This window comes from Periophthalmus magnuspinnatus, chromosome 18, assembly GCF_009829125.3.
Source record: "Periophthalmus magnuspinnatus isolate fPerMag1 chromosome 18, fPerMag1.2.pri, whole genome shotgun sequence".
Classification (NCBI taxonomy): domain Eukaryota; kingdom Metazoa; phylum Chordata; class Actinopteri; order Gobiiformes; family Gobiidae; genus Periophthalmus; species Periophthalmus magnuspinnatus.
The window spans coordinates 20606048-20622656 of NC_047143.1; the positions used below are offsets into that span (position 1 = coordinate 20606048).

General features: G+C 36.7%; 1 protein-coding gene across 3 annotated transcripts in view; it reads left to right on the top strand.

Moving 5' to 3' along the window:
• Window positions 1–778: 778 nt before the first annotated feature.
• The window catches only part of LOC117386591 (glucosidase 2 subunit beta-like), a 270231-nt gene continuing 254400 nt past the window's right edge, over window positions 779–16609 (top strand). Inside the window, exons 1-6 of one of the 3 annotated variants that reach the window (XM_033983996.2) lie at window positions 779–951; window positions 1236–1352; window positions 1880–1975; window positions 3347–3404; window positions 4844–4961; window positions 13404–13521. In XM_033983996.2, the coding sequence (XP_033839887.1) occupies window positions 813–951; window positions 1236–1352; window positions 1880–1975; window positions 3347–3404; window positions 4844–4961; window positions 13404–13521 (646 nt within the window). In that variant the 5' untranslated portion in view covers window positions 779–812. The remainder of the gene's footprint in view (window positions 952–1235; window positions 1353–1879; window positions 1976–3346; window positions 3405–4843; window positions 4962–13403; window positions 13522–16609) is intronic. The other 2 variants (XM_055229025.1, XM_033983998.2) reach the window with 2 other exon arrangements.

Consider the following 16609-nt stretch of genomic DNA (forward strand, 5'->3'; position numbering starts at 1 on the left):
AACACACACAACTTTAATGACTTTGATCAATCACTGTGAATACGGTGGCCACAGGTCTCTTTTTGGTTGTCCTGTGTTGTGGAAAAATTACAATTCTAGACAAAAAGTAATCAATTTTTGAAGCCTGATGAGAAATGAAATACAAAAAGGTTTATTCTTTGTTACAGCAGCAGACAGGTAGCATTCCGGTGTCCCAAGTCTCTCTAAGTCTCTCCCCTAGAGCATATCTTCCCCTGGTCCATAGTCCCCCCAGGGCATCTGAGCTCTGAGTATTTATACCAGAATGACAAAGCTACACACATTTCAAAGCAGAGAGACTGGTTTCACACCCATGAGATAATACACTTTTACAATTAGACAGGTAGAACAACATAGAATTTCCTGTGTCTAGTCTGTATCTTTGCATTTATACAAAGACATATGGTAAGAATATTTTTTACTTCACAACATGAATGCAGTTAAATTTCTATCAAACCTGCATACACATTTATGCCCTGTCCCTCATCCCAATAATTTAGAGAACGTCTCACCAAGTGTTCTTCCTTTTTTTTTTTTTTTTTTTTTTTTTTCTAAATATCCATTAGCTACACCGAGACACGCTGGTTTCCCTGAGCACTTATCTATCAATTAAAAAATAGAATCAGCGTGCAGCCTCATAATATTATGGTGCAGCTTGTGCGAGTGCAGCGAATCCCATTGGTCGTTGGGGTGCCATGGTGCTCGCCGTCAGCCAATCAGATTCCAGAAAGGTGTCACGGGACCACGTGTTTCAGGAAGTCGCTGCAGTTTGGTTTAAATGTCCGAGGCAAATCATGAATTCAAAAGTCATGACTGAAAACTGGCACACTTTTCTTCGTTTCATCTTTAAAATGCGTTTTCACATTGTTGTCGCAGCTGTATTTTGGTCAGACCTCGTGGACTCGCGGAAAATAAGAGGAATTTCATCTTCGTGTAAGTTTGTCCCGGGATGTCAGCTAACCTAGCTCAATCAGATATACCTTATTATATTGTTTACAGTGCCAAATTCTAGTTCTTTTACATTATGTACATGCATTGCTAGTGATCTCAGTGAAGTGATGTGTACCCGTCCTTTTGCTGTCACTACTGCTCTGTTACAGTATTGTAGGCTATTACCAGTGTTAACAGTGCTGTAGCAAAGGTGCACACTGATTATATACTGCCAATAAAGATGGGTTCATATTTTAGTTAACTGATTTTATGTTTCTAAAATACAGATAAACGATTCTACAGAGAGAAGAAATCGTTCCTTTGCATAGACGGGTCTAAAATGATCCCGTTTGAGCAGGTGAACGATGACTACTGTGACTGCCAGGACGGCTCTGATGAACCAGGTGGGCTGCAGTAAACAAGACCTTGGACTACACTTATTTTACGTGGTTAATAAAGCTTAACTTACCAGTTATCAACATGCACCGGCTTCATGTCATTTAGTCTAGTTTGTCTCAGATTTCAGTTGCCTATAACATGTAAATTACTGTTTAGAAGATTTGCCTACAAAATCATGTGAATCAAACCTTGTCCTGATATGGCTATTTGAAAGTACACTATTGATGTAACCTTTTGGTGGATGGTCTGGTTTGTCTGGAAAGTTCCTCAATATAGCATTAAACTTACAATCTTGCCAACAGGCCGAGTTACAGGTCGAGTTTGTGGAGAGGTATGTTGTATTTTGAGCAAGCAAACACCCATAATTGAATACATGCGAGATAGATAAGTTTAATGTCCTACTGTGGAACATTATTTGCAAAACACTTCTATACCCATGTGAAAAGATGCACGGTGCACCTTTTATTTACAATTTTGATTGAATGTACTTTGTTCTTAAACGGTTATCTTAACCTTTCCCTCATATCTCCAGGCACCTCAGCATGTCCTCGAGGCCGGTTCTACTGCACTAACCTGGGTTTCCGCCCACACTACATCCCATCCTCACGAGTCAACGATGGCATCTGCGGTGAGCTTTCTAAATAGTATTTTCTCTAAAGTGGGCCTTATTGAACTTTACTGAAGCTTTTTGAAGCAAAGTAGTTGGTAGATAGGATTTTTTCTCCACTGTCTTTCAAGGACAAGAAGACCAAATTTATGTCACTCAGTGGTGGATAGATTTATTCTTATTCTAGAAATAAAACACATTTTATTAGTTGGAAATGGCCAGTGTGTGTACTTGCACAGTGCACATCTTTGCTGTCTATTACAAAATGTATGGAAATACTGGTTTTGTTGCTATTGTCAGTAAGCGTAATTCACAAATTGGAATGTGCTTTGGAGATACAACATAAAACAATGAATAATAACGATGCAATAAAAAAGCTCATATTGTTCACATGTCTTTATTTTGAGGAAAAATAGCCCACTTCACAGCCCACAAACATTCTTTCATTCACTGTTCAATTCAATGGGTTCTCTTGATGTACTTGACTTAGTTCAGAATCAATATAGTGTTGTCTCCACTTTGTCACTGGTTTTTGTACAGAAAACATACAAGAACTGAACCATAAAAGAACAGTGGGAGACATGTCTTAAAGCCTTCTGTTCTTTCTCTATGTTTCCATCTCCCAGTCTCCCTTGTTTCTTCTTGTAAAGCCGATTCTGAGTATTTGGCCTACATTTTCTTAGACTCCACTGTTCCACTTTTATTACCAATGGAGACGTCAACTCACAGATGTTTAAATAACTGTCAATGCTTTCAGAAAACCCCCAAATGTTTTGTTTTACATTGTGCCAGACAGAAAATGCTTTTTTATGCCGTTGGTTAAGAAAATGGGACAAGATGAACTGTAACTTATTATTATCAAAGCAGTGAATGAACTAAATTACAGATTATACATTAAAATGAATTTGTCTTTCTTTTCTAAATATATTTGCTAGTGTCTCAATGATTAATAACAAACTGTTGATTTTTAGTGATCCTTGTTGCTATCATATCACAATGGTAATGTCATTGTTACATATTGCATGTTGTTTATATTAGATAGAGGTAATGTTTTTAGCACACTTGGCTCGATTCCCAATCCTTCCCTTTATAAAATATAGATTGTCCTTCCTAGCTTGTGCATCTGTTACAAAGTGCTTGTTCGTGCTTGTTGAAAATGGACTGAATTGATCACATTGAAACATCTATTTCAATATTATTTGTCTGCCTTACACCCTTTAATGCAGACCCATATCCCTGTTTGTTTCCCATGCTGTGATTTTGAATAGACAAAACTCATTATGGTTAGAAGCATATTGTCATGTTCTTGTTGCTGATATCTTGTGTACTCTCTCTCTCGCTCTCTCTTGTCTTGTGCGTGCGTTGGACCCGTCTCCGCTGTTCCTGAGCCAGATTGCTGCGACGCCTCAGATGAATACAACAGCCCCGCTCGCTGCCAGAACTCGTGCTGGTCAGTCCCATCACAACTGAGAATGAATATTGAAAAATAACACGCAGACACTGATTTTCCATCAACACAACTTGGGTCTAAACATACACACTCTTAATATAGCAGCAGTGTGATTGGTAAGAGTCATGTTCTTAGAGTGAAGGTGACTCATAATTCTTACCACCAGGGGGCATGGTGTCACTGTGGTTATGAGGCGACATGTTCGAAGCTGGTGGAACTCCAGGAGCAAAACAATAGGTGTAATAAAAACATGATTGTGCATTTTTGCTAGAATTAAAATATCCTCCCACCCAGGACCTGTATAGGTTTGTGTAGGTGATATATAAATGTGGGAACGCTGTAATCCCAATAGAAAAGAAAGTATTTAAATATTTTATAATACATTGAATTTGAATGTCATGACCACATAAAACCTTAAAAACAAAAGCAGGTTATAGATGAAATAAGGCTGGCTAAATAAAAATCCAACCAGGTATAGAAGAGAGGAAGAATTTCTCAATATGAAGGAATGAATGTATGAATGAATACAATTATTATGTTCTATTGAAGCAACACAATTTATATTCATTTAATACATTTATTAAACTATATTCATATGTTCTGTTGTACTTGAAATATTGCTTATTTTATATGGTGAGAAAACAACAACATCGATACTTTGTATGTGAACAGATGCGTAACCATATTTATGAGAACACTGGTCATTTTTACAATGCCATGAACCTTATCTCGCTGCACTATTGTAACCCCTGATTTTACGCTGAGGTTTTATTCTTGTTGTTCGCCTCTGAAAACCGCATCCGGACTATATCTCATTATGTTTTCACAAGCTGCACACTCGTATTGTGTTGTGGCAGACTGTAAAAACAATTTAGCCCAGGAACGCAGCGTCTTATTTACTCCACTTTCCCCCATTTGGATTCCTGCTACAATGTGTGGCCCTTAAATATTGAATTGGGCCATCTCACCGTGGCCATAGCAGAGGTGGCTGATGTTATTTTTTCCATTGGTAATGAATAGAGTGCATATTCTCTCTCTCTCTCTCTTTCTCTCTCTCTTTCTCTCATATTCCCTTCTTCTCCTTCTTTTTGTCACTATCTCCTTTCTGTCACTCTCTCCTTTCTCTATTCCACTCCTTTCTCTATCTCTTTCCCTTGCTCTTTCTCTCACTCTCTCTGTCTATCTGCCTCTCTCTCTCCTTTCTCTCTCCATTCTGTCTCTCTTTCTCTCTGTCTCTCTCACTTTCTTTCTGTCACTCTCTCTCTCTCGCTCTCCTTTCTGTCATTCTCTACTTCTTTCTCTATCCCACTCCTTTCTCTCTATCTCTTTCTCTTGCTCTGTTACATTGGGATCCTCTCTCTCGCTGTCTCGCTTTCTGTTTCTCTCTTTCCATCCCTCTTTGTCCCCTCCTCTCTTTCTCTCCCCTTCTTTCTCTCCAGGAATCTAGGGCAGAGGGAGCGGGCCTTCGTGGAGGGCCAGATGAGGGCGTTGGATGAGGGGCTGAGACTTAAACAGCAGCTTATAGAGGAGGGAGTGCTACTCTGGAGGGAAAAACAGGTACGATCCAGAGTGCTATCCTAATATAACAGGATGTACCCCCCTCAAATGCTTTGTCCTGTTCAGTTACCTCCTCAAAAACATACCCGGAGTTGTGTTTTTGTTTCATAAACACGTTGGAGTAACCCTTTATTATTATTCTGTCTACATCTCCAAAGCACAAAATGGCCCTTCAGACCTCCATCACCACCATCACTCAAGCACACACCACATACATACTAGGCAACGTGGGTGAAGTATCTTGCCGAAGACACATTGGCATTTTTTTTAATAGAATACATTACGATGAGTTATAGAAATTCAATATTTTTTTCTAATATGCAATCATATTATTTTTTTTATCCCAAGTGAAAAGACAAACTTGGAAAATGACAATCTCTATACTATAGTTTAGGTCATTTGGTTTAGTTTTATTTACACATTTTGTTACTGTGATTCCTCTAATATTGTAATACATATGATTTTGATTGCGTGAAGCTAAACTCCTTATGTAGTTGTCTCAGTGTGCATGTGTTAGTTAAAATATCCCATTAGCTTTTCACCTTTACTACTGTTTTTGCATACAGTAGGGTTGACAAAAGTATAAAAAATCTGATGCTATTTGATACTAAAACTAGGATTGCAACTAGATACTCATTTGAGAACATATTAGTCCCAAAAAAGTCATATTCACCAGATAGAAATGAATCTTTAGAATTATCTTGAGCTGTATCAGAACAAGTATAAGACCAGATAGACTAGTACACGCCCATGGAACCTACCTGGACGACTGAGGAATTACACAAATATAAGACCAGATGATAATATAAAAGAAACTACGAAGATTTAATGTTGAAAATCACATTCTGTTGTCTAAGTAAAGATGTTTTTTATTATCATTGTGGTATTGAAATTGGTATCGAGTATCAAATCTATTCCTTAGTATCAAAATCAAATTTTTGTTTCGTGACAACATGAACGGTTATTATGTGATTTTGTGGCAAACGTCTTGATTAAACCAGAATCTAGGTTAATTTCCCTTTCTATTCACCACTCTTACTGAATCCTCTTCAAAACGAGCAGCTTGCATTCTGTGATATTGTTTTGACCAGACAGGCTCACAACACCTGCTGCTCCATGCGTCTTAGCCCACGGAGAATATTCTACCAGCGAGACATCCATCTATCTTCCCTTTGGCAGAAATATAGGAACAGGTGACAGAACTCAAAGAACATAGAGATTCTTCTGAGTATTTGGTACGCCATGTGCTGCCAGGACAACTCCAGCGCTTTGACAAGTGTGTGATATGAAGTAGATGCGCGATACTGCCAAAAGCTATACCTCATTTGGTGTTTTTTTGTGATGGGGGTGGAGAAAAGCTTAGGTTGCCAGGTAGGACTGGGCGATATGGTGACCAAGATCAATCAGTTCACTATTTATGTATTTCATTCAGCTCTGTGCTCAAATAGGCACTTTCCCAACTAGTGATGTCACGATACAACATTTCAAACTCAATTTCGATACTAAGGGATGGACTTGATACTCAATATCGAATCCAATATCATGAAAATAATAAAAAAGACTATATTTAGACAACAGAATGGTACTTTCTTTAATATTACCTTGTGGTCTTATATCTGTGTAATCCCTCAGGTAGGTCATCCAGGTAGGTTTTCATAGTGATCCATGGGTGTAAACTAGTCTATTTGGTCTTATACAGCTCAAGATCATTCTGAAGCTATTCAAGAAAGATTCATTTCCGTTGTGTGAATGTGACTTTTTTAGTATCAAAACCTGGTCAAATGAGTATCTCCTTCTGTATTATTATTTGATTTGCAATTTTGACAAACCTATTCCACACCCTCTTCTCCTATGATTCTATTTACCTCTGTCAGGCAATAGAAAATACAAAGTATACATGAATCGTGATGAAATCGATATCGTAATCTGGCTCCAAGAAAACTGTCATATATATTTTTTTGCCTCCCCTATTGCAAAGGCTGTGAAGGTTGTGGTTTGTGAATCATGTTTTGAGTGATGCGGTTGTGCTGTACTGAGAGATACAGAATCGCCTGCCATCTGTAGATTAGGTTTCTCATCAGATTGGGTTCGCTTTGGTTTAAATGCCACCTTGTTGTCAGGATTAGTCTGGCTCCAAAATCCTAAATATCAAACATTTAGTACATTTACTTGTATGTTAGACTGAACCCTGCATGCAAATAATATTACCCAAGTACTGTAGGCTGCATGCAAATAATATTACCTAAGTACTAATACAAATTTCTAGTTCAGGAAAATAGTCAAGGAAGAGTATAGGAGTATTTTAGGAAACTACTACTGAAGTGTTAAAGAAGACATATTGTGCTTGCGTCTGCTATGTGGTTATAGTCTATGACACCTGTGGGTTATTATGTTATAATTTGCACATTTTAAATCTTAGTATTCATCTAAAATGACTTAATAAAAGAAACAAGTTTGCTGACTTCCGCATTAGAAAACTGCAGTGCCCAATGGGAGACGCCATAAAAGTTATGACAACAAAGTGCTGCGTAATTGTCTACCTATGGATAGCGGCAGATTGTGCTAGCGAATAGCATTTTTTTTCATCTGTACCAAAACAACTACATGAAGCCACTGAATCCTACACATCTCATCGATAAGGAAAATTAAATTGAAGAATGAAGTAAGTAGAGAGCAGTGGGCAGAAACCGGTGGCGGTGAAAGCGGGGATTGATCTCAATATGGCGTCTTGAAAATAAGCGATTAAAGATTGCTCAAACATGCATGAATCACTCCAAATAATGCTTTAAAGGGTAAATGAGAAGAGAAAAGAACGATATCATGATTGAAAGGATAATAACTCTGATTTAAGATTTAAGAGTTGTCAAGACCTAACATCTGATTGATAATTTGAAGTTAATGTATTTGGAAGGTCAACTCAAAAACAATGCAAAAAGTTAGATATTTTTTCCCATTTGCTATTTAAACTTTTACTCAAGTAAGAATACTGTTGTACTGTTAATTATGTTACCTAAGGCGTGAATATATGGCACTAGAAAACTACTCTGAAAATTACAATTTTATTTATAAGTTAAATAAATGGAGTAAACGGAGTAAAGTAATAAGTGTATCTGAGAACTACTCCCCCTGCTTGCATGTAAGCAACTGGTGAAGTGAATTATTTTTAGTTAGTCTTGTAAGGACCAAGAAATCCTCTCCGTATTATGTTTTTTGCCTTGACTACTTTCACACTTGCATAACTACTCTATAAAAAAGAACAATTATGGCTGATGCGTCGCAGCTAACGAATTTGCATAGCAACCCTCTGTTATTATTAAGTTTTTATAAAGTCATTATTCAAAACCAATCACCATACAAAATAAACTTCTGTCTTTGACTTTTTCTCTCACAAATCCCAAATTTCCCTAATCCTTAAATCCAGTACAAATACAATGTACTTAAATTATTAGTTTGCGTAATTCTTGTAAGCTTCCCTTTCCTCCACTTCAGAACCCAATGTTTAACTTGCAAACTGTAAACACTGTTACATTTTATACATGTATTATGGCATATTCCGCTGCTTTCTTACAATGCCTAAAGCCAAGCCCAAATGACTTGAGTGTTTTTTTGCTTGCCTCTCTCCAATTGCACATTTAGTTTGACAAGCACTCTGCCAAATGAGAAACAAGAGCCCCGCAGTTTGGCACAAATTAAATCTTCAGTTTTGGCTTTCGGGATCTTTGGATGTTAGTAAGTTATTTTTAACGCTTGACTCCGTTCATTACTTAATGCATTTTACAGCTTTAAGTGGTCGTGCTCTATCAGACAGAAGTTGTATTAAAGGAGCAGCATTGAACATAATAAAACGCTGATTAATATTGAGTAGAGTTTTTTAAAAAGCTCAACACATTTTGTGGTTCAAGGTGTTCAAGGCTGCTTTTTATGCTCTGTTATATGGTATATGGATGTGCACTTCTCTAGCACCTATATACTCCAATTATTTATTTATTTAAAAAGACTACACAAAAAAGTATTAAACTAACACGTAAAACAAGAAAAAGTATATTGACTCGGGTTTGATTTCCAGATGTGGACAGTTTTTACATGTTCTACCTGTGTCTTGGTGAGCCCTTTTTTCCCCCATCAACCCACAATATGAATACTGTATTGGCTATTCCTTCAGCGAGGCATTTGTCACTAAACTTTTGGCTCAAAACTGTTTGTACAGTGATAGTTTACGATAGGGCTTCAATCTTAAATAATAATAAGCAAGACTAATCGACTATTAAAATGATTGTTTTATTTTAATAATGTTCGATCTTAATCTGGACTAAACTGACTCTAAAAGACATGCCGATAAATGTTTTATTAAACCAAATTGCGCAAATAATAACTTATTTTTTTTCATCTACAATGCGCTTTATTTGTAAATCTTATCTAGATTCTAGAAGGTTCAGTCAGCAGATTTTGTAATTGAAAAAAATAATTGCTGACTAGTCGACTACAAAAATAATTGTTTGTTGAAGCACTAGTTTACAGTATATGCAGGGCAGAAGCTGTTTAAATCTCGCAACATTAAGCCCATTTGAAATCAAAGTAATATGCAATCATTTTCTCAAGTAATTGAAATGTTACTTCATGATAGAATTACTCAAGTAGAAGTACAAAGTAATGGTACTGTTCTGTAACTGGTAACTGTAACTGTCTGGATGTAACATCTGATCTATAATCTGAGGTTAATGTAATTGGGAGAACAAAACATGAAATAATGCACAAAATCTAGTATTTGAGAAAACATGAGACAAACTAAATCATATCTGAAGAAGAGGTGCAAGAAGTACAAATGTTCAAATACTTTCCTATGGCCAACGTAAAGCTTTTATCAGTGATAAGGCTTGGGAAGAGTAACTAAAGCTTTTACTCAAGTAAGAGTACTGTTAACTTCAATAATATTACTGAAGTAGGAGTAAAAGTGCTGGACTCGAAAAGTACAATTTCTTTAAAGTAAATGTAACTGTAACTGAGTACTAGCCACCTCTTATCATTTTTAAAAGCTGCAGAACAGTCGCATGTTGCATTCAAGGTGTTCTGTCAAATGAAGAACATCATGTATGTACTATTTCTTGACTGAAGGCCAGCTGATGGTTTGCGAATGCACCTCTCCCTCTGTCTCCTTTTCGGAATGCGTGCGTTTTGATTGGCAGATCTGGGCTAGTCACCGTGCCCCCAGCGTACCCCCACCTCCATCAGCGCGTTTCTGTTGATACGGCAAGGTTGTACCCCACGAGCTCATCTCAACAAAACCTCCCCGTGTGAACTCCTCCTCTGCGTTCAAGGGTTAAAGGAGAGAAAAAAACTAGGGCACATTTTTAAATCAAATTACACAACAGAAGCTGAGGATAGCAGTTCACTGGTCAGGCTTGAGTAGATATTGGTTGGCTAATTGAAAACAGATCAGTATTCAATAAAATGTTCTATTCAGGTGGAGTGCAATTATTATTGTGTTGATTTCCACCTTCTAAAGCCTTTAACAGTGTCCAAAGTGCATTGCTTAGCGTTAAATGTACTTAAGTGTATTGATTAAGCATTGCCATTTGAACTGTTTATCTAATTGCAATGATTTACACTTTTATTTACTAAACATACAGACAAATTAACAACTTTCAATATTAAAGAAATCTTTTACCATGTATTTATTTATGTAATCCAGGTAGTCCATTGTGGTTAGAGATACAGTTGAAAACATACACTATATAAAAAGACACAGTTTTTTTTTTTTTCACTATCTGACAAGAAATCAAACTAAACTTTTCCTGTTTATTCAACTGCATTTACACTTTTTAGCTCATATCAGCCTAAAATCTCTAGCACAGGTCGATATTTTGTTTTGGCTGACCTGCTGCCTTAAGAGTACACACAAAGCTCAATATAAGTTAGAGAAAATAATCAAAATTGGATCCACATATCGGCCCCAAAATATCGGAAGAGCTTATTGGTCATTAGTTGCTCTGGATTCTAAACAATCGGCATTGGCCACGAAAAACCCATATTGGTCGATTGCTAGTGGTCTATGTGGTCATCCAAAAGCTATTCAGGAAAGGTTCACATCTGACCTGTGGATTTTTAGCATTTTTCTCAGTTAAAATGGATTTTGATAATTACTTACATAACACTTTTTTTTTTTTTTTTTTTTTTTTTTTACTATATAATATAATTTTCAACACAAAATAAATAATAACGTAAGAATTAAATACATTCTTTAATATTAGCATGGGAGCTGATAGCAAGATTGTTCTAAAACTATTCAGAAATTGTCCAACTTTGTCCTATTTATGTTTTTTTAATTAATTAATTTTTTTTGTACCTGATCAAATGAGTATTTTTTTTGTCCATACTAGTATTTTGTATCAGTTAGTATCTGGGTATCAATTTATCTTACATCCCTACACTGCACCAGGAATAACCAGGTAGTCATAATAATATACCAGACTGACCTTTCATTTACTGATGGAGGAATAGTGACACAAAATTGTCAACCCTAACCCTTATCACTCCCCAAAAATACTTTACCCAAACATTTATTGTTGTTTCTGCCGTTGAGGTGGCAGAAGTTAGTTGACATAAACAGCATCTTGTTCCTCTTCAAAATGGAGCCCATAAATCACTGGTGCGCTGGAGGTGCCTAAGCGCGCGGCGTGCCCTAGAAAGGTAGCCATCCCTATCGGAACCGAGCAGAATCCATCTCTGCTGCTCCACAGTCTCACAGGAGGGAGGGGCCGCCAGCGCAGACACGTATACGCACGCATCACACACATATATATATACTAAGATCGGGTTTACACGTCTTTTGAGGACATTCCATTGCATTACATTCATTTAGTGGAGACTATAGTACGCTACCTGCTTCACTCGCGGATAATGTTATAGCTCTACCCATAATATTCCACAGTATGGCATTAAACTCTTCTATAGCCATGGAGACAAACACGTGACACCACCACCAGGGCAAGTTACAGGTCAGATCTGTGGAAAGGTAATCCCGCTTGCTATAGTACTGTTCTTTTTCAATATCTAAAAAGCATTTACAGAAATACAGTCACGTTTAATGCCATATATTTTTTACATATTATAAAAGCAATTGAGCAGACGGTGGACCTCCAACCAGTAAAGTCCAGAAAAGTTACATAATGCACCTTTAACTTAAACCGTACCTATAACCCATATCTGAACTATAAACCACACTGTTGATCTAATAAAGGATTTACGTCGCACGGACCTAATTTTTGTCCCCACAGGTCCCCATAACCTGAGCGTCTATACAGATTTATGTCCCCACAATGTGATGAGTACCTGCCCATGAGAGAGACAGCAGCACTTTCATATTAATTGCTCTATTACTGAGAGCGATGATAGTTTATGGTCGCCTGTCAAGAGCTTCCGTTTTTGCTATGACAACGTCTCTGCGTGATTTAAATATTATATTGTGCTCTTCTTTTTTCTTTTTTTTTTTTTTTGTAAGTGCATTGCCTTTTGGAATAATAATGTGAAAGAAGTGATTTGAAAGGAGTGACACAGAGAGAGAGAGAGAGCGAGAGCACCGCTTGTCTTTTTGTATCTGAATTCTTGGAAGACTACATATAATTTATCAATATTTGTCAACTTGAGTGACAGGTGATTTTGATTGCTCTAGATATGGCAAGCTCTGAACAAACAACAAAGTGGTCATTGTAGGAGGTCTCAACAAGGGAAGAAAGAAATGCTGCTCATGTGGTCATTGGTGGCTCATTGGTGTCACTAATGCACTTTAATAATCTGGTGATAAACGTTTATGATCACACCTGCACCTGTTTTAATGTTTTAAATGGATCTGTGCAGCTATTTGTTTGTTTGTTTCTGTCTGGTACTCTCATTAGGTTCTCCCTGTATAAATAAAGATAAATATAAAATGAAATATATGCACCGCTTACAATAATTCTCTAGAACTACATTGTGTTGTGTTATACCTACTGGCATAACCTGTGATCTTTTATGGAAAACTACTAACAGCAACTTTATAGATTTGTATAAAATATATTTCTGTCCAGTGAAACTAGAATTTAATTTCCCAGAACACACAACTGTTAAAAATTCAAACTCATTTTCTTTACTAAGGAATAGACTATAGACAATAGAATGTGATTTTCAGCATTATAGAATAGTACTTTCTTTTATATTACTAGGTTCCATAGTTGTCCATGGGCGTACAATAGTCTCTGTCTTCTACTTGCTCTGATTCAGCTCAAGATCATTCTAAAGTTATTCAGGAAAGGATAATTTCTGTCTTTTTTAGTATTGATAAATTAGTATCTACTTTCAAAATCAACATCTGAGCTCCATATTTAAAATTGAAAAACATTATTTACTCAAAATAATGATCACATTGCCTTGATTATACAGTGACTGAAAATTTTGTGTGCATTCCAGGCACAACTACGCGATCTGCAGCAGGTAGCAGAAGACCTCCAGATCAAATTACAAGAACATAGGAGGAAGAAAAACGAGGCTGAGCAAGCACTGAAAGCTCTGCAGTCCATTGATGGTGGTAAGTGTCCCGTAGAGCTGAAAAATTGAAAGATTGATAGATTGCGATCAAAACTATGGTCGATCTCTATGATAAGGCAAACTCATTTTAATGGACAAGTCTACAGCCAATCCTGTGGCAGTAAAAGGGCGTGGTGCTGAAGAGGAGTCACCGCTCTCTTGTTCAGGAGTGTGCGTTCATGTGTTTCTGCCACTAGCTGTAGCACACATGTATTTAGGCTTTATATATTGTATTCAAACCCATTCCAAACTTTCAATATGGATTTCCTTTCAGTACAAAAAACTGCAGTGATCCTGACCCCTGGCTCTTTATGCCTGTGAGAAAATCAATTCGAAAAACGAGATTGATCCCCATATTGCCCACCTCCAGTGTACTACCATGTTTAAAGGTGCATGATGTCACTTTTCTGGTGAGGGATCAGCAACTGCTTATCTCACAAAGATCTTATTACTTTGCCTGGAATGTTCCACAGTATGGCATTAATCTTATCTATCTAGCATGGGCTGTTTTATTGCTCAGAAATACATGAAAAAACATGCATTCTTACAGTGAGCATATATGCATCCGATCTGCATTTCCACAGATCTGACCTGTAATTTGACTTTGGGCACGGAGATCGATAAGTGGAACTCCATACTGTAGATCAGTGATTCTCAAACTTTTACCACTAGATCTAAACCAGGACTAAAACAGGACTATTCAAGTCTAAATTAGGGATAAATCTGGAATACACGTTTCTTATAAGTTCTAAACAATAATCAACTCAAAAGTGGCAAAACCAACCCAAAAGGAATAAATGGAAAAAAAAAAATCAGCAAATACTTTAACTGCAGAGAAGTTTGTGTGCCACCAATGGTACATGTAGCACAATTTGATAAACACTGTACTTAATTACTAATACTTACTAAAACAATAATATCTCCATGGAGACTACCTTCCACCATTTAAGTTACACTGTGCACCTTTAGCCTGAGAAGATACCCTCTTTACACAGCCATTGCTCCTCTTTATGTGATTCGTACGGTTTGGCTGATACTGTTAGGTCGCCAACATTGCTACCACAGGGCACCTCCCATTTCATTTCTGCGAAGTCGTAGTAAATTGACTTCAGTACCTCGGGTTAAAAGGACAAGAAGACGAATAGCACAGCGTAGGAAACAGCTGGAAGGGTTAAATGCATGTGCCTGTGAGTATAAAGTGCGTATGATAGGCTTTCATGCTTTTGTAATTATTACTTGTTTTGGTACCCACCTGTGTTAAATCTTTATTATCTGTCAAGTGGCAGTTTGTCAGAAAAAAGCTGAAGAGAAAAGTACAAAAAAAAAAATCCCTCTAAAATGCATGAACAAATGATGCGTAAGGAACATATTTTTCTGAAAGTTTAAACAAAATAAAGGCCTTTTCATTTATTTTTATTAGCCTCATCATAATTATAGTGCAATTTAAAGATGTTTTGGCCCTTGTTTAAACTATGATTGCTAGTTTACCGTTATGGAATTACCTCTACCTCTGTCATATCTACTGCCCGTGTTCAACCAGAAAATAAAATTGCAATATATTAACAATGTTTTAGTGAAAAGAGTAGTCTAACCTGTAATATGCACTTTAAATGAACTGAGCAATGTGCATTTTTCCAGCTTCTCTCTTTCCCCTCTCTCTTTCCCTTCTCCCTCCTCTCAGTCAAAGTTATGACAAAGGAGGAAAATTCCCTTATCGCCCGGAGCATGCGGAGCTTTGGCATTTAAGCGACGTTCAAACTCTCAAATGTGGATGTACAGGAGGTTGTGCACCAGGATAAGGCAGAGGCACAGGCAGTTTTTCACAGCGTTTGGGGAGGATTTAGTAAATGAAACATGGTATATGCAATTTTTAGAGTGACTTGACACGCATGGACTGCTCTGTATCTGTATTACCTATATGCAAATATATGCTCCCTATGTTTGAGACTTTCAGAGTTGCCAGGAACAACTCCTCGACATCAATATCCATATTTTGAATGTTTTTTTTTTTCTCTTGCTATGTTGTTATGACAATAGTTAGTGAGATAAGATGGGGAAAATATATTGTGTGTATAGATAATTACTATATTGACTTATCATATACTAAACGATAAGTCAATATAGCAATTGAGCCATAGAAGGTATTAATAATTTCTATGAGTCATTACAGATGCAAGCTAATGGCTAAAGTGATTCATTCTGCTGTTTATTTATTGCAGCTCATGGTTTGTTAACAATATTGTAGATATTTAGAACAGTTTTTGTGGTTTAAATCTGCGGACTATTATGTAAATGTATAAATTAGTTTCAATATTATTGTTAATTGTCTATATTTTCTTCAGCAATATATCGCACTTCAAAGTTTATCATCAGGACCAGCTTATATATAGATGCCAAAGACTCCTGTGATAATGGGCTAGTATAGGAACAAATATATAGAATAGTTTTGTTATTTATTAAGATAATATTTTATTTTTATACTACATATTTTTGGGGAAATTTTAGATGTAGTATTTTTTGGGGATTAGCCTCATGATAATCTTCTGCCAATTCCACTGCACTTCATCGCAAAATGTGCTAAATGTGATTGTAATTTTTTTGGTTGAGATTCAAGTATCTCCCAAAATGTGAATAGACTGTAAAATGAACCACGGAAATATAGTTAGTTGTAGGGCATGTTCTTTTTAAACTGTAGACATGCTCAATATTTTAATTTTCCATCTCTAAATCTTCAAATGTTCTAGTGCACGTCTTGATTCAATGCCTTGGTTGAAGTTGGCGCTTTTACGTCGTTATACAGTTCTGTAAACCCCACATAGTTGTTGAGTTATGTATAAAAAATGTAATATTAAGGTATGATTCAGCAATAGCTCACTTCAACTAAGCCCAACTTCCAATTGAAGGTTTTATTTTACTTGTACACTCACAGGAAGACGTTTTGTTTCTGTAAAATATGTTGATATATGCGAATGAGGTGCCATCCCAGACTGGATTTTGCTGTAGCCTGGGGAAGAATGGAAAGATCTTTGTGAAAATTGATGTGGGTAACTTGTACTTGCTCATCCTCGTGGCATGAATCTGATTTAATG